General features: G+C 48.7%; 1 protein-coding gene across 17 annotated transcripts in view; it reads left to right on the top strand.

Annotated features, from left to right (window-relative positions):
• Positions 1–25,019, top strand: part of CAMK2G (calcium/calmodulin dependent protein kinase II gamma) — a 112,563-nt gene that overhangs the window by 32,165 nt on the left and 55,379 nt on the right. For all 17 annotated transcript variants that reach the window (XM_069863685.1, XM_069863687.1, XM_069863684.1 and 14 more), the window contains exon 3: positions 18,413–18,472. In XM_069863685.1, coding sequence (XP_069719786.1) covers positions 18,413–18,472 — 60 coding nt within the window. The remainder of the gene's footprint in view (positions 1–18,412; positions 18,473–25,019) is intronic.

The raw sequence follows: 25,019 nt of genomic DNA, 5'->3' as shown, positions 1-25,019 counted from the left end.
ACTGAGATGCTTGGTCCTGATGGGGTGTCTGGTCCTTGCGAAGGGGCATCCCACTGCTGTCTCGGCAGTCTCCCAACAGACAGCGTCCAGCCTGTGGGTTAGGAAGCTTGTGGGCTTGCTGAAAGCTCTTGGAGAAAACTTGTCCTAGTGCCATTCTGTCTCTTCTATTCTTACAGATAGACACAGTGTGCTAACAAGCTATCCAAAGGCACCAGAAACAATATCCACCAGAGAGTGTATGGAGATAGTAATGGGTTTGGCCTGTGTGTTATTAAAAAGCAGCCCTTGCAATTCAGTGGAAAGCATTTAGAAGGAAATCGTGTATCAAACAGAAAAATTGTAACACTGAGGTTCTCTGAGCCCTGCTCTGTGAATTGCTCCCCTGGTCCCAAACGTTATTCATAATCAGAGACGGGTCCATGAGGGACTGCAACAAGAATGCTCTGGAGAGCTGTCTTGTATTTGGCAAGTGGATTCTACAAAAGCCTGGGCTTGTGACCTTCTGGAAAGAGATCTAAAAGTTGCTTCTAAGCTTGGCCAGTTTGGTTTGCACCTCCAATACATTGCTACGTTCAGGGCAGTGAGGACAGGAAACAGTGCTCACTGCCATCCCCGTTCTGCACATGAGCCTCCTGGAGGGGGATAGAGCCGTATGGGCAAGGCCTGTGTCCTCTTTGGAGGATGTCATAGAGCGCATCTTCCTCTGTCCCTCCCGGTGCAAACCAGCCTCTGTTGTGTTCATCTGACGCTTCCGTGGCTGCTGGAGCAGTGGTTTACATGTCACAGCAATGTTACAGAAGAGAATCTTTGAGAAACTGTTGTTTTTATTTTTTAAGTCCTTTCTGTAGCAGGAGGGATGCTTTTTTTTCTCTCCCCTTGCTCCACAGCTCGCATCCTGCCCTTCCCCTAACCGGATCATGCCCTGCTTTCTTTGATTGCTCTGCCTGTCCTTGTGTGACACCAGGGCTTCGCTGCAGCCTCTCTCTATACCCTCTCTCTATCCGGCTTATCGCCAGCCTTGGTAGCTGCTCCTGTGGCAGGGGGGCTGCTTGCTTTTGCCTGCCCCTGTCCTCGCAGGTCTCCTGGGTGCCTGCGGAGGTGGGGGCAGCCAAGTGCCCTGTGTCCTCCTGACTTCCACAGGTCACCACAGTGATCTCCAACTGGCTTTTGGGGACCTTCAGAATTGAGATTTTACAGGAGGTTGCTTGCTGACTTTGCTATAAAGAACGAAAGCGTGCATTTTCCTCTATAGGCCTGTTCAGTTGGTTGTTTATGTTTCAGAATGAGAAATGGCTTCATTTAAAAGCCCAGATCTGTTTGTTAAAATGTGAACTAAGGAAGAAGTCCACAAGCATGGTGAGACGGGAGGAGTGTAAGAAGGAAACTTGGACTTCAAAAGCAAGCACTCCGTGTGGAATCAGGCACTGAATCAAACTTGGGTCAGTAGAAGGAGATGTATTTGCTGTTTAAAACCTGGTAGCAGAACAACATCAAGCTGTTACTCACAAAAATGTTTCTTTCTCCCAAGACCCCTGCTCTGTTCCAATGCTCAATGCTTCTAGTGATTCCTCTCTCCCAGAACCCATTTATCTCCAGCTCCTCAGGCTCCCTGACAGCTTGGTGAGGAACCTCTCACCCCAGGTCTGAGAGTCTGGCTAAAGAAATTCCCCTTTCAAATCCAACAATGGCACCAGTGGGACCGGAGCCAGTCTGTGTAAATCTGCTGTTAGCACGGATGTATAAACACTGGGGCTGTGACGTCTGTTCCGTGCGCGGGAGCCAGATGCTCAGGGCAGCTAAGCAGAGATTACACTGGGGTGGGATTGGGTGGACCAAGTCGACCGACAGAAGGAAGTAGAGAAGTCTTCCCAGGTCTCCAAGCACACTGATTTGTCCATTGCAATGTTCCTCTGTGGTGTATGGAGCGCAGAGGAATGGGAAGCTGCGTTCCTCTGGCTCTCGAGAGTTCCTTTAGTCCCAGGACCCTGTCTTTTACAGCAGGGATTTGCTCTGGTTTGGGATGTGTGTGCTAGCGCTGCATGGGAGACGGGCCTTTGTAAGGCAGGAAGGTTTGTGTTGTTAGAAGCCCTTAGAGACCTCATGAGCACATTGTGTCTTGGACTGGCCTGGATTTTGGCATGTGGGCATTGCCGGCCAGGTGGAGGCTTGGAAAAGGGAGTGTCATCGGGTGCTTCAGGAAAATCAGTGGCTGGAGAGCCCGGCTAGAGACTGGACAGGGTGCTCTGGTGACAGCATGGTCAGTTTGCTTTGCCTGTCTTATAGGAGGGTGGGCAGCGCTTCATGTCTCGGTCACACTCTTTCAGTCATCCTCTTGCTCTGTCTCTCAGTGTGAGCTGTATTTGTCTGAAGGCTGCAGAAATCTTCCTCTCTTTCCTCTTCTTTTATTAGTGTTTTAGAAAATTAGTTTGGGTACACTTGTTTTAGCTCTGATTTCCTTAGGGAAACCTGGCATCAAAGCATTCCAGCTATCTTGCCTGTCCGGGGGCTGTAGAAAAGCTGCAAAAGCAGTTTGAACAGGTGACCTTTCCCTAATAGTTCTATCCATGACCCTGCATCGCACGCTTGTGTGCTTGGTACGATTTGCTGTTCCCATGCTCTGGGTTGGGACTGTTCTCTGTGCAGCACCTGATAGTCTGCTTTGTGCTGCTCTCTTCCATGCATGCTTCTTCCTTTAACCATGGGTGACAGCGTTGTGAGCTTTCCAGCTCAGGTCTGAAAGGTGGTAGACAGGAGACTTTGCAGGTGCATCTTAAATGAAGGGGGTTTTGTGGTAGGGAGTGGAAAACACGCTGAAGATAGATCTTCAGGGCCAGGCAATAGATGGATTAGGCAAAGAAGATACTGGGTTTTTATTTATTCACATTCCCTGAACTACTTAGTTTGAAGGAGAAACCAGTGCTGTTCCAGGCAGTTGTAACTGTGAGAACCATGTTACCCAGGATTTTGTGTGTTTTGTCACTTCACAACCAGGATTCATGGGGGAAGTTTTCAGAGCTGTGTGATGTAGAAGATGGGATTTATAGTGTGCAAAACTCAACGTTATTAGCCTGAAACTTGGAGTCTGTGGCCTGACACTTCCTTCTTGTTGTGGACGTCAGCTAGTTGAAATCCTCAGTGTGCAGACTGGATGCCAGCATTGCAGATGCAGAAAATGGAGACTCTGTTCCTTCTTTCTTCCCATTCCTTCTGGTAGGTTTGTGCACCGATGAAGCTGGGAGAAGGAAATCTGTCAGATACTCAGTGGGAGAGGACAGTTAAAGTGTTAATAGCTCTCCTGTGGAGGTTACAGAACTACAAGGCTGACTTAAACCCCTCCGTTCTTAAAACCTGGAATGACTTTCCTGCAGGGTTTGCAGCTGGGGTGGCTCAGTATCGCAGCACTTAAGGTGTTCTTTTGTGTTGCAGAGATTGAACTAGCTGGAGTGCCCGTTATAAACAAAGTCCTTGTCCGTGGTGCATCTGTAGGGGAGACGTTAGACACGTGTTTTAGAGTTGATATGATTTGCTCTTCATTCCAGTGCATTTTGTACTCTGTGTAGTTAGCAGGCTGGCTACTGCCTTCCTCCTGAACCTTGTCCCTGAGGTGAGACAGTCCTGGTGTGATCCACGAGAACTCACTGCTCGGGTCGTACAGGTGAGCAGCCAGCACTGTGAACACTCTAATGCAAGTACAGGGATGAGGAGCAACGTCCTACACAGTGCCTTCATCACGCTTTTGTTATCTGTTTGCTTTCACATTTTTTCAGTCTTTTCCTCATCTGTAAGGAGGAGCTTTAAATTGTCTCCTTGCCTGTCTGGTATCCCAGCCTTTGAGGGGACACTTCTGAGAGTGGGAGCAAGGACAAGAAGAGATTTAAGTCTGTCAAAGCCATACAGGAACTTCAGAGACCTTGTGGCCATTGTGCCTACCTTTCCTGCCTGCACCCTTGCGCAGAGATTGTGTCATTCTGTGCAGGCTCTGTGAACGCCAGGAGATGAGCAGCAGGGATGCTGTGGGCTTAAGGGCTGGTTTGCAGAACCCATCCCTGACTGGCAGCAGCGTTTATCTAGGCCAGCAGGGATGCAGGGTGACTCACTCAAGGCTTCGTGCATGCTCTCCCGTCTCCTCCCCCCGGCACAGCTGTGGCTTGGTCATCAGCCATTTGGGAACCAGCAGCTTTATTTGGTTGCTGTTTGCAGTGGGCAGTTTCTGTTAAGGTTGTTAATTTTATCAACTGCCTTGGAAGCTCCAGTGACTTCGGAGAAGACTGAAAATGGCATTTTCTGCTTCTCTTCTCTGCCCATGGGGCTGCCACCCAGACAGCTGGCCTGGCAGTGGAATCGGCTGAGGAGGTGAGAACAAGCAGATGGGCTTGAAGCAGAAACTTCTGAAGCTGATCAGCCAGCAGCATGGTCACTGCTGTGGTTGGTGGCTGATGTTGTCATGCTGAATGCCCTCTTTGGGTGTCACCATGGCTGTGGTGACTGGAGGGTTTGGTGGCTTTGCCCCAAGTAAACAGAGAAACACATTACATGGTGCAATGGAAGAACAAATGTGGGACGGCGCAAAGTGCCGGGAGCTTCTCCTTGCTGCAGAGGCCAGTCCTACAGCACAGGCGGTCTGCTTCTTTACATTAGGTAAAGGGATGTACTTCTGTTCACCCATGTTCTCAGCTTCCCAGTGAGCTGCATGAGCTCTGCAGTTCTGTGCTGCAGCTGCAGCAACATCTCCTCAATATACCATGTTCAGACCTCTGTGATTGTCCTCTGCCTGCCATGCTGAAGGACTGCAGTGTTTGACACACTGCTTGGCAGAAGAACTGAAGGAGAGAGGCTGAGGAATGGGTAGAGATCATATTTTCTAGCGTTCGCCTGAAAATGGAGGTCACAGCTTTGGTAGCAGGGTGAGCAGGGTTCCAGAATCATCTGGTTGGACTGGCTGTCCAGGCAGAGATGGCAAAGGGAAAGGGAAACCTAAGGAGACTTTTCTTACTGTGCCATCTGCTAGGAATGGTGGCTGGAGCTTGTTTGAACAGGGGTGCTGCAGCCTGGATCTCTGCTTTGTGCTCCATGGAGCTTGTGTGGGGCTGCAGAGGCTCCTTGAGCACTGGTCATGAGAGACCATGCTCTGCTTTCTCTTTTGAGTTTGAGACTCAGGTTCTACGGGTCCAAGTAGCATGTGTAGGGTGGAAGTGATCCTCCAGGTCAGAGCTGAGGCTGTCTTGTGGGTGGTGTGGGAGAAGCTTAATCTGTCCTAATTCTTCTTTTGTGTGTTCTGTAGAAAAGGGAGGGTTTAGCCTTAAGGCTGTTGGCTCAACTTCTTTACCACCACCTTGCTAAAACCCAGCCTCAACTGAGAGAGTCGCTATGTAGATGCTGGTGTTAGCATTTTAACAGCAGTTTTACTGCCTTTTCTTTCCCCTGCCGACACACCTCCCTTTCCCCTCTAGGTTTTCATTTGGGATAGGCAGCGATTCACAGATCTGAGCTGCAGCTTTAGCCCTTTGGCCTCAGTCTTTGTCCATGAGTATATGAAGGGAACTCAATCACTGAGGACTGCTGCAAATCTGTCCATCTCTTGAGATTCAGTGTCTGTCCTCTTGCGATGGTGCTGTAGAATTCAATGCCAAAATATACCACAGAATTTAGATCCAAGCAATAGCAAAAGACTTTGCAGGTGGAAGAAAGCTGTAGATGGCCTTAGAACTTAGTATTTTGGTAGTGTAGCAGCATTAAATGCCCCAGGCAAACAAGATCTAAACTGATCTCGCCAGGAGCATTAAACATTCATCAAAACAAGAAATAAACTTAGCCAGAGAATAAATCCAAACTGTCACATAACAGCTGCCTTTGGGAAAGATGCGAGTGAAGAGCCTCTTTCCTCGAGATGTGAAAGCAGGCTTGGTGTTAGGGCAGGACAACTGCTTTCAGGCTGTTGTGCCCACCAGACAGGCCAGGTCTGGAGCTCCCGTGTGAAGGAAGCTGTTTACAGCCTTATCAAGTGATACGCAGGCTGTGTTGGATGGCGGTTCCTCTCAAACAGCCTGAATGTTGAATTTGGAGAGTTTTAGTGTGTTGTTTTCACTTTTGAACACTGGACCTTCTAATAAAAATCTCTTGGGTCCTAGTGTGGCATTGAGGTTGGACTTCATGCTTCCCAAAGTGCGATATGAGCTGTCACAGCACTGCTAGTGCTACTGCAATCAGATTTTGCTTTGAAAGACTCCAAAACCCATTACATTTGAACTGTATTGTTTCTGTCTTCATTTCTTTTGCTGTAGAAGGGTGAGAGGCTCGGGTTCCAGAGATGTGAGTTTGCTCACAGATTCATCTCTGACATAGTCTCTGCTTTTGGGATCTCTGCTTTCCTCCTCAGTCCCTTTAATTGCAGGGAAAAACCTTGGGTTTCAGGGGTGTTCAGGTTGCACTGTAAATGTTTGTTACACATCTAGAGGTTCCCCAACCAAAGATGCTGTGGAAGTAGTTGTTCTTCTGTGGAGTTTTTTTTGTCTGCTTTGTAACATGATTTTTTTTACTCCATTTAAGTATCTATCTTCTAGAAATTTGCTAGAATTTCTGTTTTCCCCAAACCTCTGCTTGTGGCCTGCAGGTCTGGGGACAATTGAAGAGGGCTCTGTGAAGAGCACTTAAGTAAAACATTGCTGCACAGCTCAGCGTGAGCTGAGGTACAACCACCATGCACATCATCCTTCCCATCCCATTGCAGAGAGCATGTGGAACCCCTCTACGGGACTGCCTGTGTTTGTTTCTGAAATCACTCATCCCTTCTTAATCTCTGTGGCAGAGTGTCGGGCTGCTGTTTATTTAAACACACGTTCTACAGCCAGCTTCTCGGATCTGAAACGCTGCCTCCCCCGCAGCTTTCCGACCAAAGAGAGTGAGGTTACACGTGTGTAGAAGTCAGAGTTGTAGCTACAGCCGTTGGCCTCTCAAACGCCCTAACCCACAGCTTCTCCCTTTGTCCACGTGGGAGACTGGAGTGTGATGTGACATCGGTCACGCTTGGAGATGCGCAGGGACTCTTGAGCTCTGTGTCAGGACAGGAGTCCCTTGCACTGAGCATTTCTTGGGGCTCTTCTGCTTCCAGCGGGGCAGGAGTCATACCAGCACCAGGGAGGCAGCAGAGCACACTGCTGCCTGTATAATATTTGGTGGGTTTAATGTTCTAATGTTTCCCACGACCAGTTTTCTGTGACCCATCGCTGGTTTATAGGAAAAATCAGCTCCTGGCATGTAAAATCCTTCAGAGAATCAGCTGGGGTGTGGGGCTGGTGTCTCCTCTCGTCCCAGGGCTGGCTGCATTCGCATGCGATGCCAGACTCGTGTGGGGTGTTTGCTTCCCGTCTCCACTGGGAGAGCACCTGGGGAAGGGCAAGGTGAGGAAGGAAGGGTTTCAGTGAAGCTGCTAGTAAGCTGTTACATGAAACAAGCTCCATCAGCTCCCCTCCCCCAGGCACTGGAGCATTTCTTGGCTCTGCACCCAAACCGGCAGCCGAGCACGTGATTTACTTGTAAAATGCAGTTTAAAAAAGCCTGGTGCCATTGCAGATGGGAAGCCAGGGCTGGGCAGTGTGCAGGCAGGGAAAGGAGGGGGTCCGGCTCCCTGCGGAGCCGCAGGAGGCTGCAGGGACATGGTGCTGTAGGACAGGGGCTTGGGGAGCATGTGCTGGGGATGTGGGGCTGCAGTGGGAAGCATGAGCTGCAGGAGGAGACCATGCTGCACTGCAGCCTTGCAGGGATGCTGCATGTGGGGCAGGGGAAGGACAGGGAAGGGCTGAAGGGCTGCTTTTTGGGAGCTAAGCTAGGCAAGCGCTCTGAACTTGAAGGTCTTTTTCCGGGGTGCAAGGTATGGAGTGACTATGACAGGTTTATAGCAATTTTGCCTCCATTTCTGTGCAAGAAAGGGGAAGTTTGACCATACAGCTGTGGAGCTCAGCATCTTTGGGTTTGAAAATGTCATTCCTCTTGCTACTTGTGTTTGTATCCCACAGTCCTTCCTTTCTATGGGGTGTAGACTCTCCTAAGCTGTTGAAATTAAACTAAGCCAGGATGCGCAAGGAGAGCCAAAATAACACTTTTATGCAAATCACAGACCTAATGGGGGGCTTCGAGTGAACACCACGCCATGCTGGGCATTTGGGTAGTTGCCCACTCCTTAGGGGGAGCACAATTACACGTTTCTTCCTGTGTCAGGACCTTAGTGGGTGTGGTTATGGCCTCCTGGCCACAGCAGATAAACAAGGTAGAATTCCTCCCCTTTGTTGTGCTTATATCTGCCTGTCTGTGTCTGTGGTTGGCAATAGCCATTGCTTCAGGTTAGCAGGAAGGTGGCTGCATTTGTGTTGGTATGGGTTGGAGGATGTGTTGCTCTAGAGGGGAGCTATGATGTATTGCTGTGGGAATGATTCCCGGTGTCTCCCATGGCAGTGCTGGCTCTCCTTGGGTTTCTTCCCACCCTGAGCAAGGGAGAAGTCTCGTAGAAGTCAGAAATGACCCTCTCTGCAGTAGTGGAGCAGGTGAAGTTGGTGAACTGGTGGGTAGTTTGAATGGTCAGTTGGTAGAATTCTTGATTATGGCAGCAGACTCTAGGTACCAACATTGGTGGTTGTAGGTGTTAACCTAGCACAGTGTGGAGGGGAAACTCAGTGGTGAAACGTTTCCCTTTACCTGTTCACCACCAAACCTGTAAGGATGGTCCCTCCATGACTTGCCTCCGTTACTGAGGTATGAAATAAGCTGATGACAAGCAGGAAAAAAGAGAGGGAGTGAGGTTCAGATGGGAGGCTCCTGGAAGTCTTCATGGGTTTTTAGTAACTAAAGTAATTAGTTGATGGGGAAAAGCAAGCAAAGAGTGAAGGAGAGTTGGCACGGGCCTTGTATGTTCTTGGGAGATGAAGAGACGTTTTTCTTGCCAGCAAGAGGAACTGGTATGCCCGGAGAGGACATGTGGACCCAGAAGCAGGTCTTGTATGTGAGAGGTGACACATGTCATGTCCATGTTTATTGAAGACCCTGACTGGTGTGTGAACAGTGCTTTGGCCTGCGTTCAGTTGCTCTGTAGGCAGGTCTCTATCCTTCACCCTCCTGTTGCAGTCGCAGTGCTGCCTTGTTATTCAGTGCCTGCGCTGACACCAAGGCTTCAGGCTGAATCCACTGCATTCTACTTGGCCTGTTCCTTTTGACTGAATGAGGCTGGGAACAGCTCTCAGCCTGGCGAGCAGGGGCTCTGGGGGCTGTGGAGGAGTGGGGAGTGGTGGGTGCTGGAGAGGGGCGTCTCATCAAGGGGTTGACAAAACCCTGCTCTGAGCATTGCAGCAAGCCCTGAAGGAGGGACCTTGCCCAGATTACAAGTTGATCCTAGATATGAAGTCAAGGACTGTGCCTACAGTGGATGACTGGGGCGCTCGCTCCTTCCCTTTGCATACAGATGTATGCACGTGCATTCAGATTTTAGATTGCTTTGCAGTCCTGGCTTTGGTCTAACTATGGGATCTTTGTGGGCGAGAACCTCAGCTGAATGGTGGGAGAGAGAAACCCCCCAGTTTGGCTTTATCTGTGCCTTTGTAGCAAGAAAATGCATATCAGGCTTGAGCATGTTTTTAACCCCATGTGTTCACATCATTAATTGTGATGAGATGGCTCTCACTGAGTCTGTGCTGATTCAGTAATTTGACCTCCTTTGACTCCTGAAGTTCCTGGAAAGTTGCTGGTGTCTGTGAGAGCCCAGGCTCCCCCTTCCTCTTACTGTGCACGTCATTTTGCTTTTCTTTTGCCTTGTAATATGTACAACAGGTACCGCTCAGAGTCAGCATTCCTACTGGAAGTAAGAGGACAGGAATGATCCTTTCCTTACCAGATCCACCTGCTGGATAATCTACAGAAAGATATTTGATAAGTTGTTTAGTGATAAACTGAAAATATATATGTGAAAAGAAAAGCAGGTTTGAATGACAGGGAGCACACACAGTGACGCTCTTTGAAAGGTCCACCTCTTCTAGTTATTTCTAATACCATCTTTTCTCTTGCCTCTGCTGTACGCTCATTCGTATCGGCCGTCAGTTCAATTATGTTTGCAAAGTAAGTACAAGGTAATGAAATAATGGAAAAGAGAACAAATTCCCATGGCCCGCTCTTCAGGGTGCTCCTGGGAGACACAAATGGAATTGCTGCACCACCTTGGCTTTTACTCTGTGGTGTTGGTGGTCTGATTTCTGCACTAATTGAACCTAAAAGTGGAAGCTGTTCCTGTAGTTTTTCCTTTTATTTTGTTTATTTTGTTTTTCTAGTACAGTCATACCAAGGGGTTCAAAGATACCAGTGTGTGTGGAAACACAGCTTGTTACCAGCTGGCTGTGAGCTTTCTGTCTGTCCTAAAGATCCACGTGTGTATGTGCTTTTAGGGGCAGTGTTACTCTTCCATGCGCAGAGTTGTTGTTTGCTTAGGACAGCATGGGGACAGGCTGGTACAAGTCGCTAGTGTTAGTGGTTTTGCTGGAAAGGCCTTGCCAAAAAGTACAGCTGCCAGCATTGCTTGAAAGAAGTCTTATGTTTGTTTATGGTGTTCTGTTGGACACCTGAATCTCCTTTGTCACAGCTGAAGGCAAGCAGTGAGCATTTCACCGTCTTGTTCCTCTGGCTTGCACTAGGTGAGGAAAGCAGAGCTTCACTGATACATCCTCTCTTGCTGTCTCCAGCCCTGCCTTCCCCTTGGTGGCTTCACGCTTCTTGTCCGGTTGCTGGTGGTGCTGCCCCTCTGCCCTTGTGCCTCGCACGTTGTGCCGCCAGCATCGCTGTGGGCTGGAGGACAGGCTTTGGCTTTCAGAAATATCGCCTGCAGTGGGGGTAGGATGCTGTTATGGGTTTATTCATTCTGTCTGGTCTTTGAAAGGGCAGTGCTGAAATGGAAACAGAGTCCTGAGCTGCTGACAGCTGGATAGAGGATACGGGGAGAGGGTTTGGGAAGGGTCGCCATAAGCTCCTTTTCTTTATGTTCTTCTTCAGGCATCTGCTGTTGGCTCTCATCACAAAGGATGTGCTGAACCTAGAGAAGCTTCTGGTCACTGTTAAAGCCTAGGATAGTTTTTTATTTCTTTCTAGCTTCTGTGGAAGGAGAAATGGTGGTGATATGAGGCTGGTAGGTGTTCATTTTCAGTGGTGGTGAGGCATGGCATCCTGTCCTGTGCCTGCCACTGCCATTACTGGGATATCTCTGCTAGTCTGTAGTGCAGTCCTGTTGGAAGAATGAGGAACACGGGAGAAGGTTTGTGACTTGAAGTGTGGGGTGAGGGAGCTGGCTCTCTTCTGCTGGGTATATCCCAGAGAGGAAGGTTCAATTTAAACAAGCAAAGTGTGAAGGAACCTGAAGGCTCAGGCTGGTCTCACACTACAAAATGTTTGATGCAAATTCAGTTTCTCCCTTGAAGCAGCTTGAATGGTGTCTCAGCAGCTGGCACCCATTGACTGTCTCCTGGAACTGGCACGATGACAGCAATCAAATGGGATTTATTGCTCTGGGTTTGATTCCTCTTCGGAACTCTTCCCATTCTCAGAAATGCAATCGAGATGCGTTCCCACAGGAATGACAGCTCCAGGCCTCTGTAACAGCAGTGATGGAGCACGATCCCTGTGCAGGATGCAGGCAGGTGGGCTGTGGCACCGAGCAGCTGAATCATATATCCCAGCTGGGAGGAGCAAGGTTTTTCTTCTTCCGTGACACAGTTGCTCATCTGAGATGATTCACAACTAAGAGTTAGTTTTGTTGCAGATTCTTTTTACTGCCTTTAGGGAGGAATCTGCCTTCCCATGGAGGCGGCTGAACTTTTAGACTACTGAAGTTGCCCTCTTCCCTTTATCTTCACTTAAGGCAGGCATGCTGAATAAAGAGAAAGCTTGAGCCATAGGGCCTTAGGTTAGTTGCAGATTGGTAAAGCCAGGAAACAGCAGTGGATGTACTCCTTTGCCCATAGAACCATTTTGGAATGGCACTGTACTTCTAGTGCTTCTTGAAGAAGGTATGGTAGAATTGACTTTTTCTACCTCTTGTTCTGGTAGGTGTGAAATTAATCACTGTCACTTATATATCTTGGTTTGATTGATTCCAGCAATTGTTCTGTCCACTCTGTCAATTTGTTTTTAATGCTGTTTTCTGCTTCTGCATGCCGGGAGAAGGAACTCCTCGATGTAAATGTAGGTTTGCTGGCATTTGTTCCTAGAGAGGTAACTGTTGGTGCTCCTGGGGCAGGGAAAGGGGATGGTGTCTGCAGACCTCCCTGGTCATGGGTCCTTGAGGAGCCTGTGGCAAGACCTGGGCTGGAAAGCATGTTTGCATGGCAGTGCCTGGAGCTAAGAGAAATCCTCTTTCTACATCTCTGGGGAGCAGGAGTCTGTCAGGGTGTCGTAGCGATGTCCAGAGCTGGAGGGGAGCAGGGAGGCAGTGTCGGCACCCGTCACCCAACCATCTTCCCTGATCTCCAGCTCAGGTTCAGGCCTTGCTCCACTTGCTTGGTCTCCATTGCAGGTTGGTCGCAGGTGTCCTTCTCCAGTCCCTGCCTTTTGCAGGCGTACCCCAGCTCTGCACAGCCAGGCCCCTGTGCTCCCCCGGCAGCCCCTCTCCCCAGCACAGCTTCCCAACAGACTGGTGAGCCACAGGGACCTTTCTCTGCATCTTTTGGTGGTATTACATAAACGTTCTTGCTTGACAGCTCTAGACCGCTGCAGTTGGAGGATGTTCTGTGCCCTGTCTCTGTATCTGGTCACGTTCTCCTTCAGGCCTCGGGTGCCCTTGGAAGAGAAGGGACTGGTGAGGAAGAATCTGCGAGGCAACCTGTTTGGGTAGTGGCTAGAGCAGGAAACTGGGAAGTGATTCCCTGGAGAGGAATGGACCCCAGAAGCAGGGTCTTAGGTGATCCATCCATCTATGCCACTGTGTCTCTAGGGGACTAGGTGGAAGGGGTCAGACAGCGGCAGAGTTTTACAAAAGACCAAGGAACGCACATCAATATGAAGTGATTCACATTCCCACCCCGCTAGAGATCCCCAGGCCATCGGGAAGAGTCTGTGCTTTGTTTTTTATTCCTGTTGGGTACCCCTTTCTTTTACATTGGGTTGTCCTGCTTGTCTGCTGAAGTCTCATGTGCTCAGGACATACAGGACATACAAACTCTTGAGGTTTTGCGCTGTGTGTTCTGTACTCAGGCAGAGCGGTTCTGTTTTAATCTCCTTGATCAGAGCTCCCTACAGCTGTGACATGATGGATTGTGCACGGCCACGTCTGCCCATCCGCTGCGCACGAGCAGCCCTGTCTCAGGAATGGGCTGCGTGTTTGTGTAAAATGAAGCCATTTCTTTTTTGCAGGTCCTTAACACTCACAAATGGTGATAACACAATCACTCTTGTTTCTACTGAAATAAATCCCTAAACAGATCAAAACCCAACTCAGAAATCCAGGTTCTTTGAACAGGCAGTTTCTGATCAGGTCTGTCCCAAGGAATCCTGATGTGAATGTTGCTTGAAAGGCACTTAGTGCAGTATTTGCAGAGCAATGATGTTAGAGGTACTGGGGCTAAATGTTTTCTCACGTGCTGAACGAAGTTGCAGAAAACATGTCATATAAAGGACTAAGCAAGAGAAACAGATATTCACATCTTGGTTTGTGTATCAAATGTGAGTAAGTTTGGTTTTTTGCTTTCCTGCAGTTTTTAAGCACCATCTCCTTAAGCATTTACATCATAAACTGTGCTACAGAAAAGGGGCGTAGGCTGCAATGATCTGTCTGTGTGATACTCATTGCTTCAGATTGTAGACAGAATTGTCCAGATAGCAAGATTCTCTGGTTTTGGCTGGCAAACAGTAAATGAATATTAGATGAGCATATGTAATATCCTGTACTTAAGTTTTAAGCATCAGCTATTGTTCAGGGCCAGACAGCTCTGTAGTGTAGCGGGAAAAGAGCTTAATGAAATCCAATATTTGGAAGCAGGAGGTGGATGAATTCAGACTTGGAACAGCTAAATTTTAACAGGAAGGATAACCAACATTTGGAGTAACTTCTGTGGGTGTATGGCGTTATTTATCACTGGAAGTCTTGAATACAAACCCTTATGTTTTCTAAAGGATAAGCTGTGTTTTAGTGGAGTTATGGAAATGGCTTATTGAGTTTCATAGTTTGTGAAAGGTAGGAAATAAGCACAATGGCCCAGGAATCCTGTAAGGCAGGTGAGATGTGTCGCTGTGTTTGTTAGATGTGTAGTGTACATCCGCTTTGCGTTAAGAATAAACACCTTCACTCCTTAAGGGGATGGCAGAAACAAGTCTGACCTTTTGGGCAGAAGGGGGAAAAGTTGTTTGCTTTGCAAGCTCTTGGCAAGGCTGGGATCTGACCCCAGGTTGTCTTTTCACTGCTATTCCAATGCAGTTAAGAAAATTTGCATTTTTGAAATTCAGTGGGAGCACGTCTAAGAGGTGTATTAAAGCCCAGCCATTGACTGCTCTACTGGAGAACTTTGCGTTTTCTGTCTTCTCCTGGGAAAACCTGTTGTTAGACCAGAGAAAGGTAGAAAGTAGCTCTGTGTTCATTCCTTATGCACTTAAGTACCAGGTTGTTCCCCGCAAGGGCCAGACTGACTCTGCCACCGATGAATGGAATGAGACATGAATGCCTACGCTGTACCAAGGAGGGAAGGTTCAAGAATGGGCCATCTTTGGAGATGAGCTGGACGGGCTCTCCTCAAGTCACAGCTTGGGCTGTGTTCTTGTGCCTCCTGCAATGGGTTGGGTGGTCCTCTGCTCTCGTGAGACCCCACTTTGAGTCCTGCATCCAGTTCTGAAGTCCTCAGCACAGGAAGGACTCGGATCTTCTGAAGCAAGTCCAGAGGAGGACATGGAGATGATCTGAGGGTTGTATCAACTCCTGTATGAGGACAGGCTGAGAGAGCTGGGATTGGTCAGCCTGGAGAAGAGAAGGCTCTGGAGAGACCTTAGAGCAACTTCCAGTACTGAAAGGGGCTCCAGGAAAGCTGGGGAGGGTCTCTTGATCAGGGAGCACAGGGATAGGACGAGGAGGAACAATTTTGAGCTGAATGAGTGGAGACAGATGAGATCATAGGGAGAAATGTTTTCCTGGGAGAGTGGTGAGTCCCTGTCCCAGGTTACCCTGGGAAGTCATGTCTGCCCCATCCCTGGAGGTGTTCAAGGCCAGGTTGGATGGGGCTTTGAGCAACTGGATCCAGTGGGAGGTGTCCCTGCCCATGGGAGGGGAGTGGAACTGGATGGAGTTTGAGGTCCCTTCCAACACAAAGCATTCCATGACTCTGATCTTCCTGGAGTGGGATCCATGATCCTTCGGCACCTGTGGCAGGAGACCTGCCCAGGCTGACCTTTTGCTGCTGCGGGCAGCCGCTGCTGGCTGCTGCGGGCCGGTGCTCCCAGGGGCTGGTGTGTGATCGCCTCCACCAGTTGTGCTTGAGTTGGCCTGTTTTGTTGTCCTGGAGACAGGAGAGTGTGGTATGCTTTCCCCCCCGACCAGAAATAGTTTCCCGTACCTTGTGACCGGAGTGCCGTGCTCCCTCCCTGGTCTTCAGCCAGGCTGTGGTGCAGGAGGGACGCGCTGCTGGGTGGTGACCTCTTGTCACAAGCTCTGGGGTGGCGGCTGCCCATGGTCGTGTGTTGCCCTACCCGCTCCCTCCCTCTGCAAGCTGGTGTAGGATTTCAGGGGAGCAATTGCTCTTGATTTACATCTCCGGTGGCATTTTGATGGTTATGTCATTTTATTTGAGCCTCGCTGCTGTCAGCTGTCTGTCCTGGCTGTCAGGGCCCGGTGGCTGAGCAGCACGTGGTGAGCTCTTACCTCTCCTTCCCCCTTGGCTCAGCTGTTTTCACTGTCTGCTTTCCCGTGTCCTTGCGCTTGGGAACGGATTCTCTGCAAGTGTAACCGCGCTCGAGGGCAATGTGATCCGAGTGGGTGAAGGATCCCCTTCGACAGGAGTTCCAAGTAGAGCTGGGAGGGTGAGTGGGGAATTTGTGTGACCCGGGCGTGCAGGGGCTGTGGATCATCTGGGGTTGTGGATCATCTGTCACAAGCAGTCGTCCTGCTGTGAGATCTGGCCTGGGTGCAGTGCATGCAGCACAGCCCCGTTCCCTTGCAAAGCTTCGTTTGTGAGAGATGCTGCTAACAGGGAAGCCGAGGCACCCACCCCTCTCCAGCAATGCGGGCAAGAAAGCGCTTCCACTGCAGCGAGGCCTCGGGAGCGTGGAAGCTCTCCAGGCTTTCTTGCTGCCTGCTGCTTTATTGGAGAGCGGTTCTGGCACAGAGCTGTGAAATATATGCAACAACAACAATAATTTCCAGGATTGAGAAGGAAGGAGAGATGAAAGGAGTGATTCACCTTCCCCCATCCCTGAGCAGCAGCAGATGAAGATGTAAGCACAGCTCAGCCCTATCAAATATTAATCAGGACATATTCTACAGTTCAGCAGTGAGAAAGAAGACAGAAACCCTGCAGTGCCCTTAGCTGCTGTTCCTAGCCTGGGAGAGAAAAGTGTTTGGAGCTGAGCACTGCCAGTGTCTTCAGAAGTGTATCAGGAGTGTGGCCAGCAGGAGTAGGGAGGGATCGTCCTCCTATGCTCGGCACTGGTGAGGCTACACCTCAAATCTTGGGTTCAGTTTTGGACCCCTCACAACAAGAAGGACACTGAGTTGCTGGAGCACATCCAGAGAAGGGGAACAGAGCTGGGGAAGGGTCTGGAGCACAGGAGTTACGGGGGCAGCTGAGGGATCTGGGGCATTTTAGCCTGGAGAAGAGGCTTGAGGGGAGACCTCATCACTCTCTGCAGTCCCTGAAAGGAGGTTGTAGTGAGGTGGGTGCTGGACTCTTTTCCCGAGTGGTAGGTGATAGGGTGAGAGGAAATGGCCTCAAGTTGTGCCAGAGGAGGTTAAAAGCCGTGTGGATGTGGTGCTCAGGGACATGATTTAGTGGTAGAGTTGGCAGCATGAGGTTAAAGTTCAGACCCGAAGATCTTTAAGATCGTTTCCAACCTAAATGTTTCTGTGATTCTCTTCATGGGGAAGAGAACAATTGCCTAAAGCCTTGCTTTGCAAAGGAAAGGGAAGACCATGTGGAGACCATGGAGCTGTGCAAGCTGTACTCAGGCAGTCCAGTGTGGCTCTGTTGGTCTCTGGTGGGCTTCCAGTTAATCGCATACTGCAGTCCAATCAGTAGCAATGAGCAGCCCAGCCAGCCAAGAGTCCCGCTTGCTCCTGTGCAGTGGACTCGTGTGTCACAGGAGATGCAGAGAAGGTGTGTTGTTTTCCAGCTTCTGTGCTGCACATCTGCTGCAGAAGAAATGCCAAGAGCAGGCAGGGGCTGCTGCTTCCCCTTGCTGCGTTGTTTTGGTGGATGGACTTGGGAGGAAGGACAGTCCATGCCTTTTGCCTCTTGCCCCAGAAGCCTAGAGTTCGGCAGCTGCTAGGGCATGAAAACTCTGCCCCTCTCAGAACCTTTTGATGAACCCTTGCTTGCCCAGCGTGCGCGTTGTACTTTTGAGGATGTAGGGAAAGCTCAGAACTCTGCCTCAGTGAAGAATCTCCCATCTGTGATTTGGTGGCTGAAAGGGCCCCAGCTTCTCATCTGTCATGGGCAGAGTTGCTCTCGCTCCCTCTCCTTTCTCTTCACCCATGCTGCATTTCTAGGGAGGAGAAACCATTTTTTACTCACATGGATATTTTTTTCTTCGACCCAGATGACAGTTGTGCTCGGACAGCTGTTGCCTTTGGGCTGCAATAAGTACATGTAGCATTTGGGCAGAACTTCTCGCCTGGAGATCTGGAAGTGCTTGGTCAGCATTTGCCCAGCACATCTGCCCGTGGGCACTGCAGTGCGGTTACCTTTACGGTTCACTTGAGCTGGCAGAGTTCCCTGCTTCACGTGATGGCTCTGCCCCAGCAGGAGCTGTGTGTTTCTCCCACTGCTCTGTCCTACTTCCCCACTGTTTCTCTGAAGTGGAAGTGATTCCTTGTCCCATTTCATTTGGGCTGTTTCTTCAGAGACTTCTTCTTTCCAGCCCTGGAGAAGGAGGTACGTCTCAGAGGGGTGTCACTGGAAGTGGCTTTGCGTGTTTGTGAGGCTGATGGAAGAGCGATGTCTTTGTTCCTGCTCACTTTGAATCCAAGGAAGGAATAGTTTAGTGCTTACTCTGTGGTGGGAACAGGGGTCCTCCTGCAGTTTCAGCTGCAGAGCCCTTGCCTGAAATGGCTGGGAGGTTTTGAGAGACAGGCGTGTTCCAGCAGCTCCCAGCCCTCTGTATGTCTGTTGGGTCACTGTGTTCCTTTCTCCATTGAATATGATCTTAGCTCAGAGGTGTGGTGCCTAACGCCTTGTTTCTTATTCTCTTTCAGATCACCAGAAACTGGAACGAGAAGCCCGAATCTGCCGACTTCTAAAGCATCCAAATATTGGTAAACCTCTTTGGGCTCAGGGGGATGGGGTGAGAAGGGAGTCATGTGTCTCATATAGCACACTGCAAGAGAGCGTACATACTCTAAATGTTCACAGCATCATCAGACTTGCCTGCTGAGATCATCTCAGCTTCTCTCTATGACAAATTCTGCATGCAACCCTGTCCCATTCCCTTCACATCCTGGCCCAGGTTTTCCCCATGCATGGCTGTCCAAAGCACCATGCAAGTTTGGCCTAAGTTCCTTTTAGAGAGATTTCACATTGCTGAAAGTCGCTTTGAGCAAAACATTTGGACCATTAATAATCCCCCTTTTAGGATTTTTAATCAAATAGAGCCTCTAGGAGCTAAAATCTCATTTGGGATAATTTATTTAAGAAAATGTTAAGAAATGCTGAAGTGCCACCTTCAGCTAGAGCACTGTTAAATATCCAGGTTTGGGAAACCTGTGATGCATTACATTGTCTTTTCTTTGCTTAACCCTGTTCATTAGTGTAGGTTGCATTCTCAGGGCACCTGTCCGGTCTCCCAGCTTCCACCTTCATAACCATTTGCTCCTCTCCTCCGAAGACCTTGGAGAGGAGAGATGCCTTACAGCATGCCTGGGGACTGGCATCTGCAGCACATTCTGTATGTGATGAAGCCATTTCCACAAGCTCAGGACCTCCTAAAATGCAGAGCTCTTCAGTTGCAGCTTTTCAGCAGAAAAGCTTTGTGACATCCAAGTGTAGCTGTGGAGGTGTGACACCTTCTGCCGCGGTGAGCAGCAGTGGCCGCCTTCTGCAGTCGTTTGCGCTGGTGAATGTTAGCCAGTAGATTTATTGCTCGGCAATATTCAGAATGACTTGTACTCATATGAGCTGGTTACTAGCCTTCATTTGCCCATAAGACTTGTTGCTTTTCATTCAATAGGTGAGGTCACTTTTACTTTGGCCTTAGCTTCGCTTTCATCATCTTTTCTTTTTCTCAATTCTTACATCTTCTCTTGCTGGACATCTTGCAGAGTAAATCTTACGTGCAAGAGGAAACCCATGTTTACAAGTAAACCACGCTGGGAACAGGAACATCTCACATTGCCAGTCCAGTTCCACAGCTCATTCCTTGTTGGTATTGAGTGGCAGTGCTTCTCTCCTGTTGTGCTTTGGTTTGGAAAAGACGGCTTGGGGGAATGGCAGTGGTTCTTGCATTTCCTACAGAGCATTTCTTGTCCTCCTAGGCAGAACAGGTTTTCTGTTAAGATAGAGCAGTCATTCTAAACTGGACTGGTAGTCATAAATAGCAATGAGGGGATTAAGTTTTGTGCCTCTGACACAGAATCAAAGCATGTTGAACAGGACTTCTGGATGTCATGGTCCATTCATGAGTCCTATGAAGACCTTCTCTACCTGCCTGGTTCCAGGTTTGTCCTGAAAACCCTCTAATGCCTCCACGGCCCCTAGTGGCATCTTTCAGATGTTTAGGTTATCGTAGAATCATAGAATTGTGGAATGATTTGGGTGGGAAGGGACCTCAAACCCCATCCAGTTCCACCTCTTGCCGTGGGCGGGGATACCTTCCACTGGACCAGGCTGCCCAAGGCCCCATCCAACCTGGCCTTGAACACCTCAAGGGATGGGGCAGCCACACTTCTCAGGGCAACCTGTGCCAGTGCCTCCCTGGCCTCATAGTGAAGAATCTTTACCAAATGTCTAATCTAAATCATCTTCCTTCCGATTTAAAGCCATTCCCCTTTGTCTTGTCACTCCTGCCCTTGTAAAATGTCCCTTCATCAATTAGATGTTAGAAGAAACATACTTTGCTGCTGTCTTAGCTTCTTTTTCCTCTCTCTGTCCGGGGTGTATGTGGAAAGTAGTTTTTCTTTCTCTTAACACTCTTTTACATATTTGAAGGCTGTTATCATGTCTCTTTTTAGTCGTCTTTTTCTTCAGACTAAACAAACCCAGTTCTTTCAATCTTTTCTCATATGTCATTTTCTCTAGACCTCCAGTTTTGTTGTTTTTTTTTAAACTTCCTTGGACTCTCTCCAGTTGCTTCCTATCTTTCTAGAAACGTGATGCCCAAAACTGGACATGAGATTCTGACTTAGGCCACGTCAGTGCTGGCTGGAGGGGAGGGAGCTGCTTCACCTGCCCTGCCAAAGATGTTCTGGCTTTGTGCATCAGGTGGTTAAACTTGCCATTCAAATATATTGCCAATGCCTGTTTTTTCTGATGCATTCTTGCCCCAGACTGCTTTCTGCAGAATGTCTGGCAAGCACATAATGTTTCCATCTTGTATAGATGAGGCTTCTAATGGAAGTGTGCTTTACATTTGTCTTAAAGCAAAGAGGAACACAATCCATGCTCTGGGTTCCTCCAAAATTTGGCAAGATCCTTTTGACTTATATCATGGCAGTATAGTGGAGTCGCAGCTTCTCTCTCCCCCAGGCAATCTGATCTTTGATAGCAATGACCTGTATCGCATCATGTAGATAATGAATTACACTGCTGAAGACTGTGGGGCTCTGGAAAAACTTGAGGGTCTTACTTGATGCATTGTTCCAGTATGGTGGTGATCAATTTTGAGTGTGTTTTTCAATGAGTTGTGTACACTGCTGTAAGCTCGCCCTGCAAATACATCTTGCTGAATTGGAACAAGCACATGAGGTGCTGTCGGGAGCCTTGCTGAAGCCCAGATGCTGCACGTTGCTGCTCCCATATTCCTTGGAGTTGTTATGTTGTCATAGAAGGGAAACATGTTGTTCTGACCTAGCAGTGGGCTTTTCCTAGAGATGTGCATTAGCAGTTAGTAATCACCTAGTTACTGCAGTTCTGTGTTGTAAACTCTTCAGGATGAGGACTTACTTGGTGTGTTGCCTCTGTGTGAGCCGTGCTAGCAGCACTGCACGAGTCCGGAGCAATCCTGCACGTTTTGTGCTTGCTTTAATTTCCCTGTTAAGTTTTTTTTGGTGCTGTTTTTGTTGAAAACTGCATTGCAGCACGTCCTGCTCTTCCACGTTGACCTAAGCCTCCAGTGAGCCCAGGGCAGAGGACTGGGAGTCAGGACTCTGTGAGGTGGGCTGCTTGTCTCTCCTGCCTGGACGCAGGATGTAAAGCAAACCAGTTGCTGAATTTGTGGTTTTTATCAATTTGCTGCAAGACAGTTTATTCTGGACTGCAACACGCTGACCATGCTGCTGCTGCTCTGATAAAAAGAAGGTTACTCTAGGCACAAAATAATGGTCATACTCAATTTGCTGTTGGTTGTTGCAAAATGACCACTTTGAGTTATTCCAACATGTCTTCATCAAATCTCAGCCCTAATTATAGGTTATTGCACTGTAATTTGCTGTTTTGCTTGTCTTTAGATGCTCATTATGGCCAAGGTAATGACAGTGCAGTAATCCTTCTAAGGACTTAGTATTGCAGTAAGCTTTTTTGTCTGGACAGAAGAGAGTTGATGTGAGGCACTTGTCTGGTTCCCGATGCCAGGTATGTACCATATTCTTATGGCGAACTGTCATCTGAATGTGCTGTTATAGTGGGCCACTTCAGACTTTATTGCGGTAGGAGGAGCACTTCCTTTCCTAACTTCCAACTTGTTTTTCTCTGCTGATGACTCTCTAGAGTATTTTGTATTCTGGTCCAGAGAAACCATTTGCCAACCACATTCGCCCAATACAGCGGGACTGGACAGAGGTGAATCCGTGATCTGTTCCTTCCACCTTGTTTTAAAGGCAAAAAAGCTGCCCACACAGTGGGATGTAGGAAAGGCAGAAGGCACCATCGTTAAAACCCTGCTGTCGGTAAGCAGATAAAATGCCTGTGGAATTTGGCAAGAGGCACAGCTCTCTGGGGAATTCCACTTCTTGAACAACTTACTGTTCTAGCGACTCACTTATCTATAAATCCTGTGGGCATTTGGCACGGATGCATTTGGGAACACATTGAAGAGAACGACATGGCTTTCTTTTCCCTTGATCCCTACTCTGTGGGAAGGCAGCAGGTTTCTGTTGGCACACTTGTAGCCTTGACCCTTCGTTTGCAGGTGCTTTCCTGGTTGTGCAGCTGAAGTTTGTGTGATGGCTGAGATAAAATAAACTTCTCCATCACCTTGTGTTTGTTGCAGAGCTAAACTTAGTGTGTTGAACATCAACTCCTGCCTACTGGAAAAACTCTTTTGGCCTTCTGCTTAGTTGCAGACTTACTGTCAGTCAGCCTGTGTGTTTGGGTTTTAAGTCCTGTAAGTAATTCCCTACACCGGGATTCTCTTGTGTAGAAAGCAGTGTTTCCCCAGGCTTCCTGCTCCTCACCAGTATAAGAGCAGTGACGAAGCTCGGAACCCCAGTGTCTTCCTGCAGGGTTGGTCAGTGCAGCTGTGAGGTTCAGTGCCATGCTGACTGTGACCTTTCCTGTCCGAGGACTCCAGAAGCATTAATGCAGCGAAGTTTGATGAAAATCATCCTTGACAGTTTTGAGCACTCTTCTCTAGCGTTCATTCCTGTGTCCTTATATCAGAGCAGGATTATGGGTTGTCCAGTGCATCACAGTCTGCTCTGAGCATGGGTTTTGTCCACTGTGTTGTTAGGTGTTGCACTACTTCTTCTAAGTTGTCTTTGTTAAGCCAGTTTAAATGGGTGCCTTCTCCTTGGATCCGTCACCAGGCAATCTACTCTCATCCTTAGGTATTTTTAACCCAGCTCTACAAAAGAGTTCTTGAATGTCTTTTGCTCTCCGTTCAAACGGAGCACTTCTGGGCAGTTACTGTGCCCCAGCTCATGACAGACTTTGCTGTGATGAACTGCATGCACTTAACTCTAAAATAATCAAAATAGGTATTTCAAGAGAGGCTGATAGTGGCCCAAGAGCCCAAGCCAAATTCTGTTTCTGATTTCTGCCTTCCTATTCTTTGCTGAACTGCCTCAGACTTAATTTCTTTGCGAGAATTTATAGCAGCAGGGAAATGCTAGCCTCAGCATCTATCAGAATTATTGCTTTCTCAGGTTTTTCCTGCTTCTGCCTTTTTCTCCAAAGCATACTTGCACTCAAATTCTTTTTATTTTAAGCTCTATCTGTTGGCTTCTCGCAGCATAAACCACAATCTTGGACATGGAGAGAAAATGGCGTAGGACTTGCCTGTGAGTTAGAAGAATGTCTTGTGCCCCAGTTGGGGTTTAATGCCTTTGACAAGCTGTCTGTCCTCCCACTACCTCTGTCTGTGGGAGTGATCCCAATGGATGTGGTTAAAGAAAGGCCTCTGGTTTGTGTGCCCTTAACTGATGGTTGGTTACAGTCAAGGAGCCCATTGCTTCCAGGACCCTGAATGATGCTGCGCTTCTGTGTGCAGCTCAGCTGGAAGATCCCACAGCGCTCAGAACTGACACGGCTGGGTAGCAGGCTGTGTTGAACATGTCTGCAGACCCAATCCTGTGTTTGTTGTCTCAGGAGGATCAGTCATAAGTTGAGTTTCCCTCGCTCTTCATTTTGGAGTGCTGCTCTTGATAAACAAATACTCACTTTTCCCCCTGCTGCTGCTGCTGGGCATGTTTTCCTATCACCTTTTCCTTACCAATGGATTTGGATCACTTCCTTAGCAAACAAGGAACAACTGTGGGCTGTGTTTTGCTGCAAATAGCAGATTGCCTTGTTTGCATTTGTCGGCAGACGTTGCGACTGCCTCTGCAGCCGGGACAGAAGGGGTGCTGTGTGCAAAGAATGGTGAAAATGCTGGGGATTCTCTGGGGGTCTGGCCCTGCTTGCTGCCCTGTGGAAGCTCAGTGTTTTCTATGCGGGATGGTCCCGCTGTTTAAAGCTACTGCCCTGCAGTTTCTGGTGTTGGGGGACTGCTCCTTCTCTGGGGTGGGACTGGTACAGGCAGGGGGGAAGGTGGAGGATGCAGGAGAAGAGACCTCGTAGCAAGAGTTCTGCTTTCTCAGTTACTGAGCGGCTCTTCCTTGCAAACGTCATGAGGGTGGCTGAGAGAACAGCAGGAGCAGAGGGGTCAGACAAAGAGGTCAGACAATGGTGTGCTTGGCCTCATGCCTGTAACCTGCTCGCTTCTTCCTCCCCTCCAAGAAAAAGAGAACCTCAAGAATAAAACAGCAAAGATAAACCACTCATCCCCTCCTCAAAGAGAATATCAGCCCAGAGGTGTTCCTGCTGGAGAACTGAGCTGCAGGCTGTCATTTCTTGTTTGTAGTCCCTGTGCTGTCAGGGTTTTAGGTGAGTGCCCCTGCCTGCCTGATAGGGGGCTCCCCAAACCCAGCAGCCCAGCTTTTTAGTTCTCATTCTCATCCTCCCAGTTACTGTTTTCACTGACTAGTGCGTATTTACCTCTTCTTGTTTTCTTCTTTCCCTGTCTCCTCTTCCTGTTGCTTTTCCTGTAGTTTTAAGAAAAATCCCCTGCAGTTTGGGAATGGAGGAGTAACAAGGACGTTTTCTTCCTGGCCAGGGGATGTACCTATTCTGTAGGTCTCTGATCTGTATAGGGATGTATTTGGATTCCATTATTCGTGTTTAGCTGTGAGGTTTATGCAAGCAATCCATGCAAACCCAATAGTGGAACAGTGG

This window comes from Phaenicophaeus curvirostris, chromosome 9 (genome assembly GCF_032191515.1).
Source record: "Phaenicophaeus curvirostris isolate KB17595 chromosome 9, BPBGC_Pcur_1.0, whole genome shotgun sequence".
Taxonomy (NCBI): Eukaryota; Metazoa; Chordata; class Aves; order Cuculiformes; family Cuculidae; genus Phaenicophaeus; species Phaenicophaeus curvirostris.
This window is presented reverse-complemented; position numbering and strand designations above follow the sequence as displayed.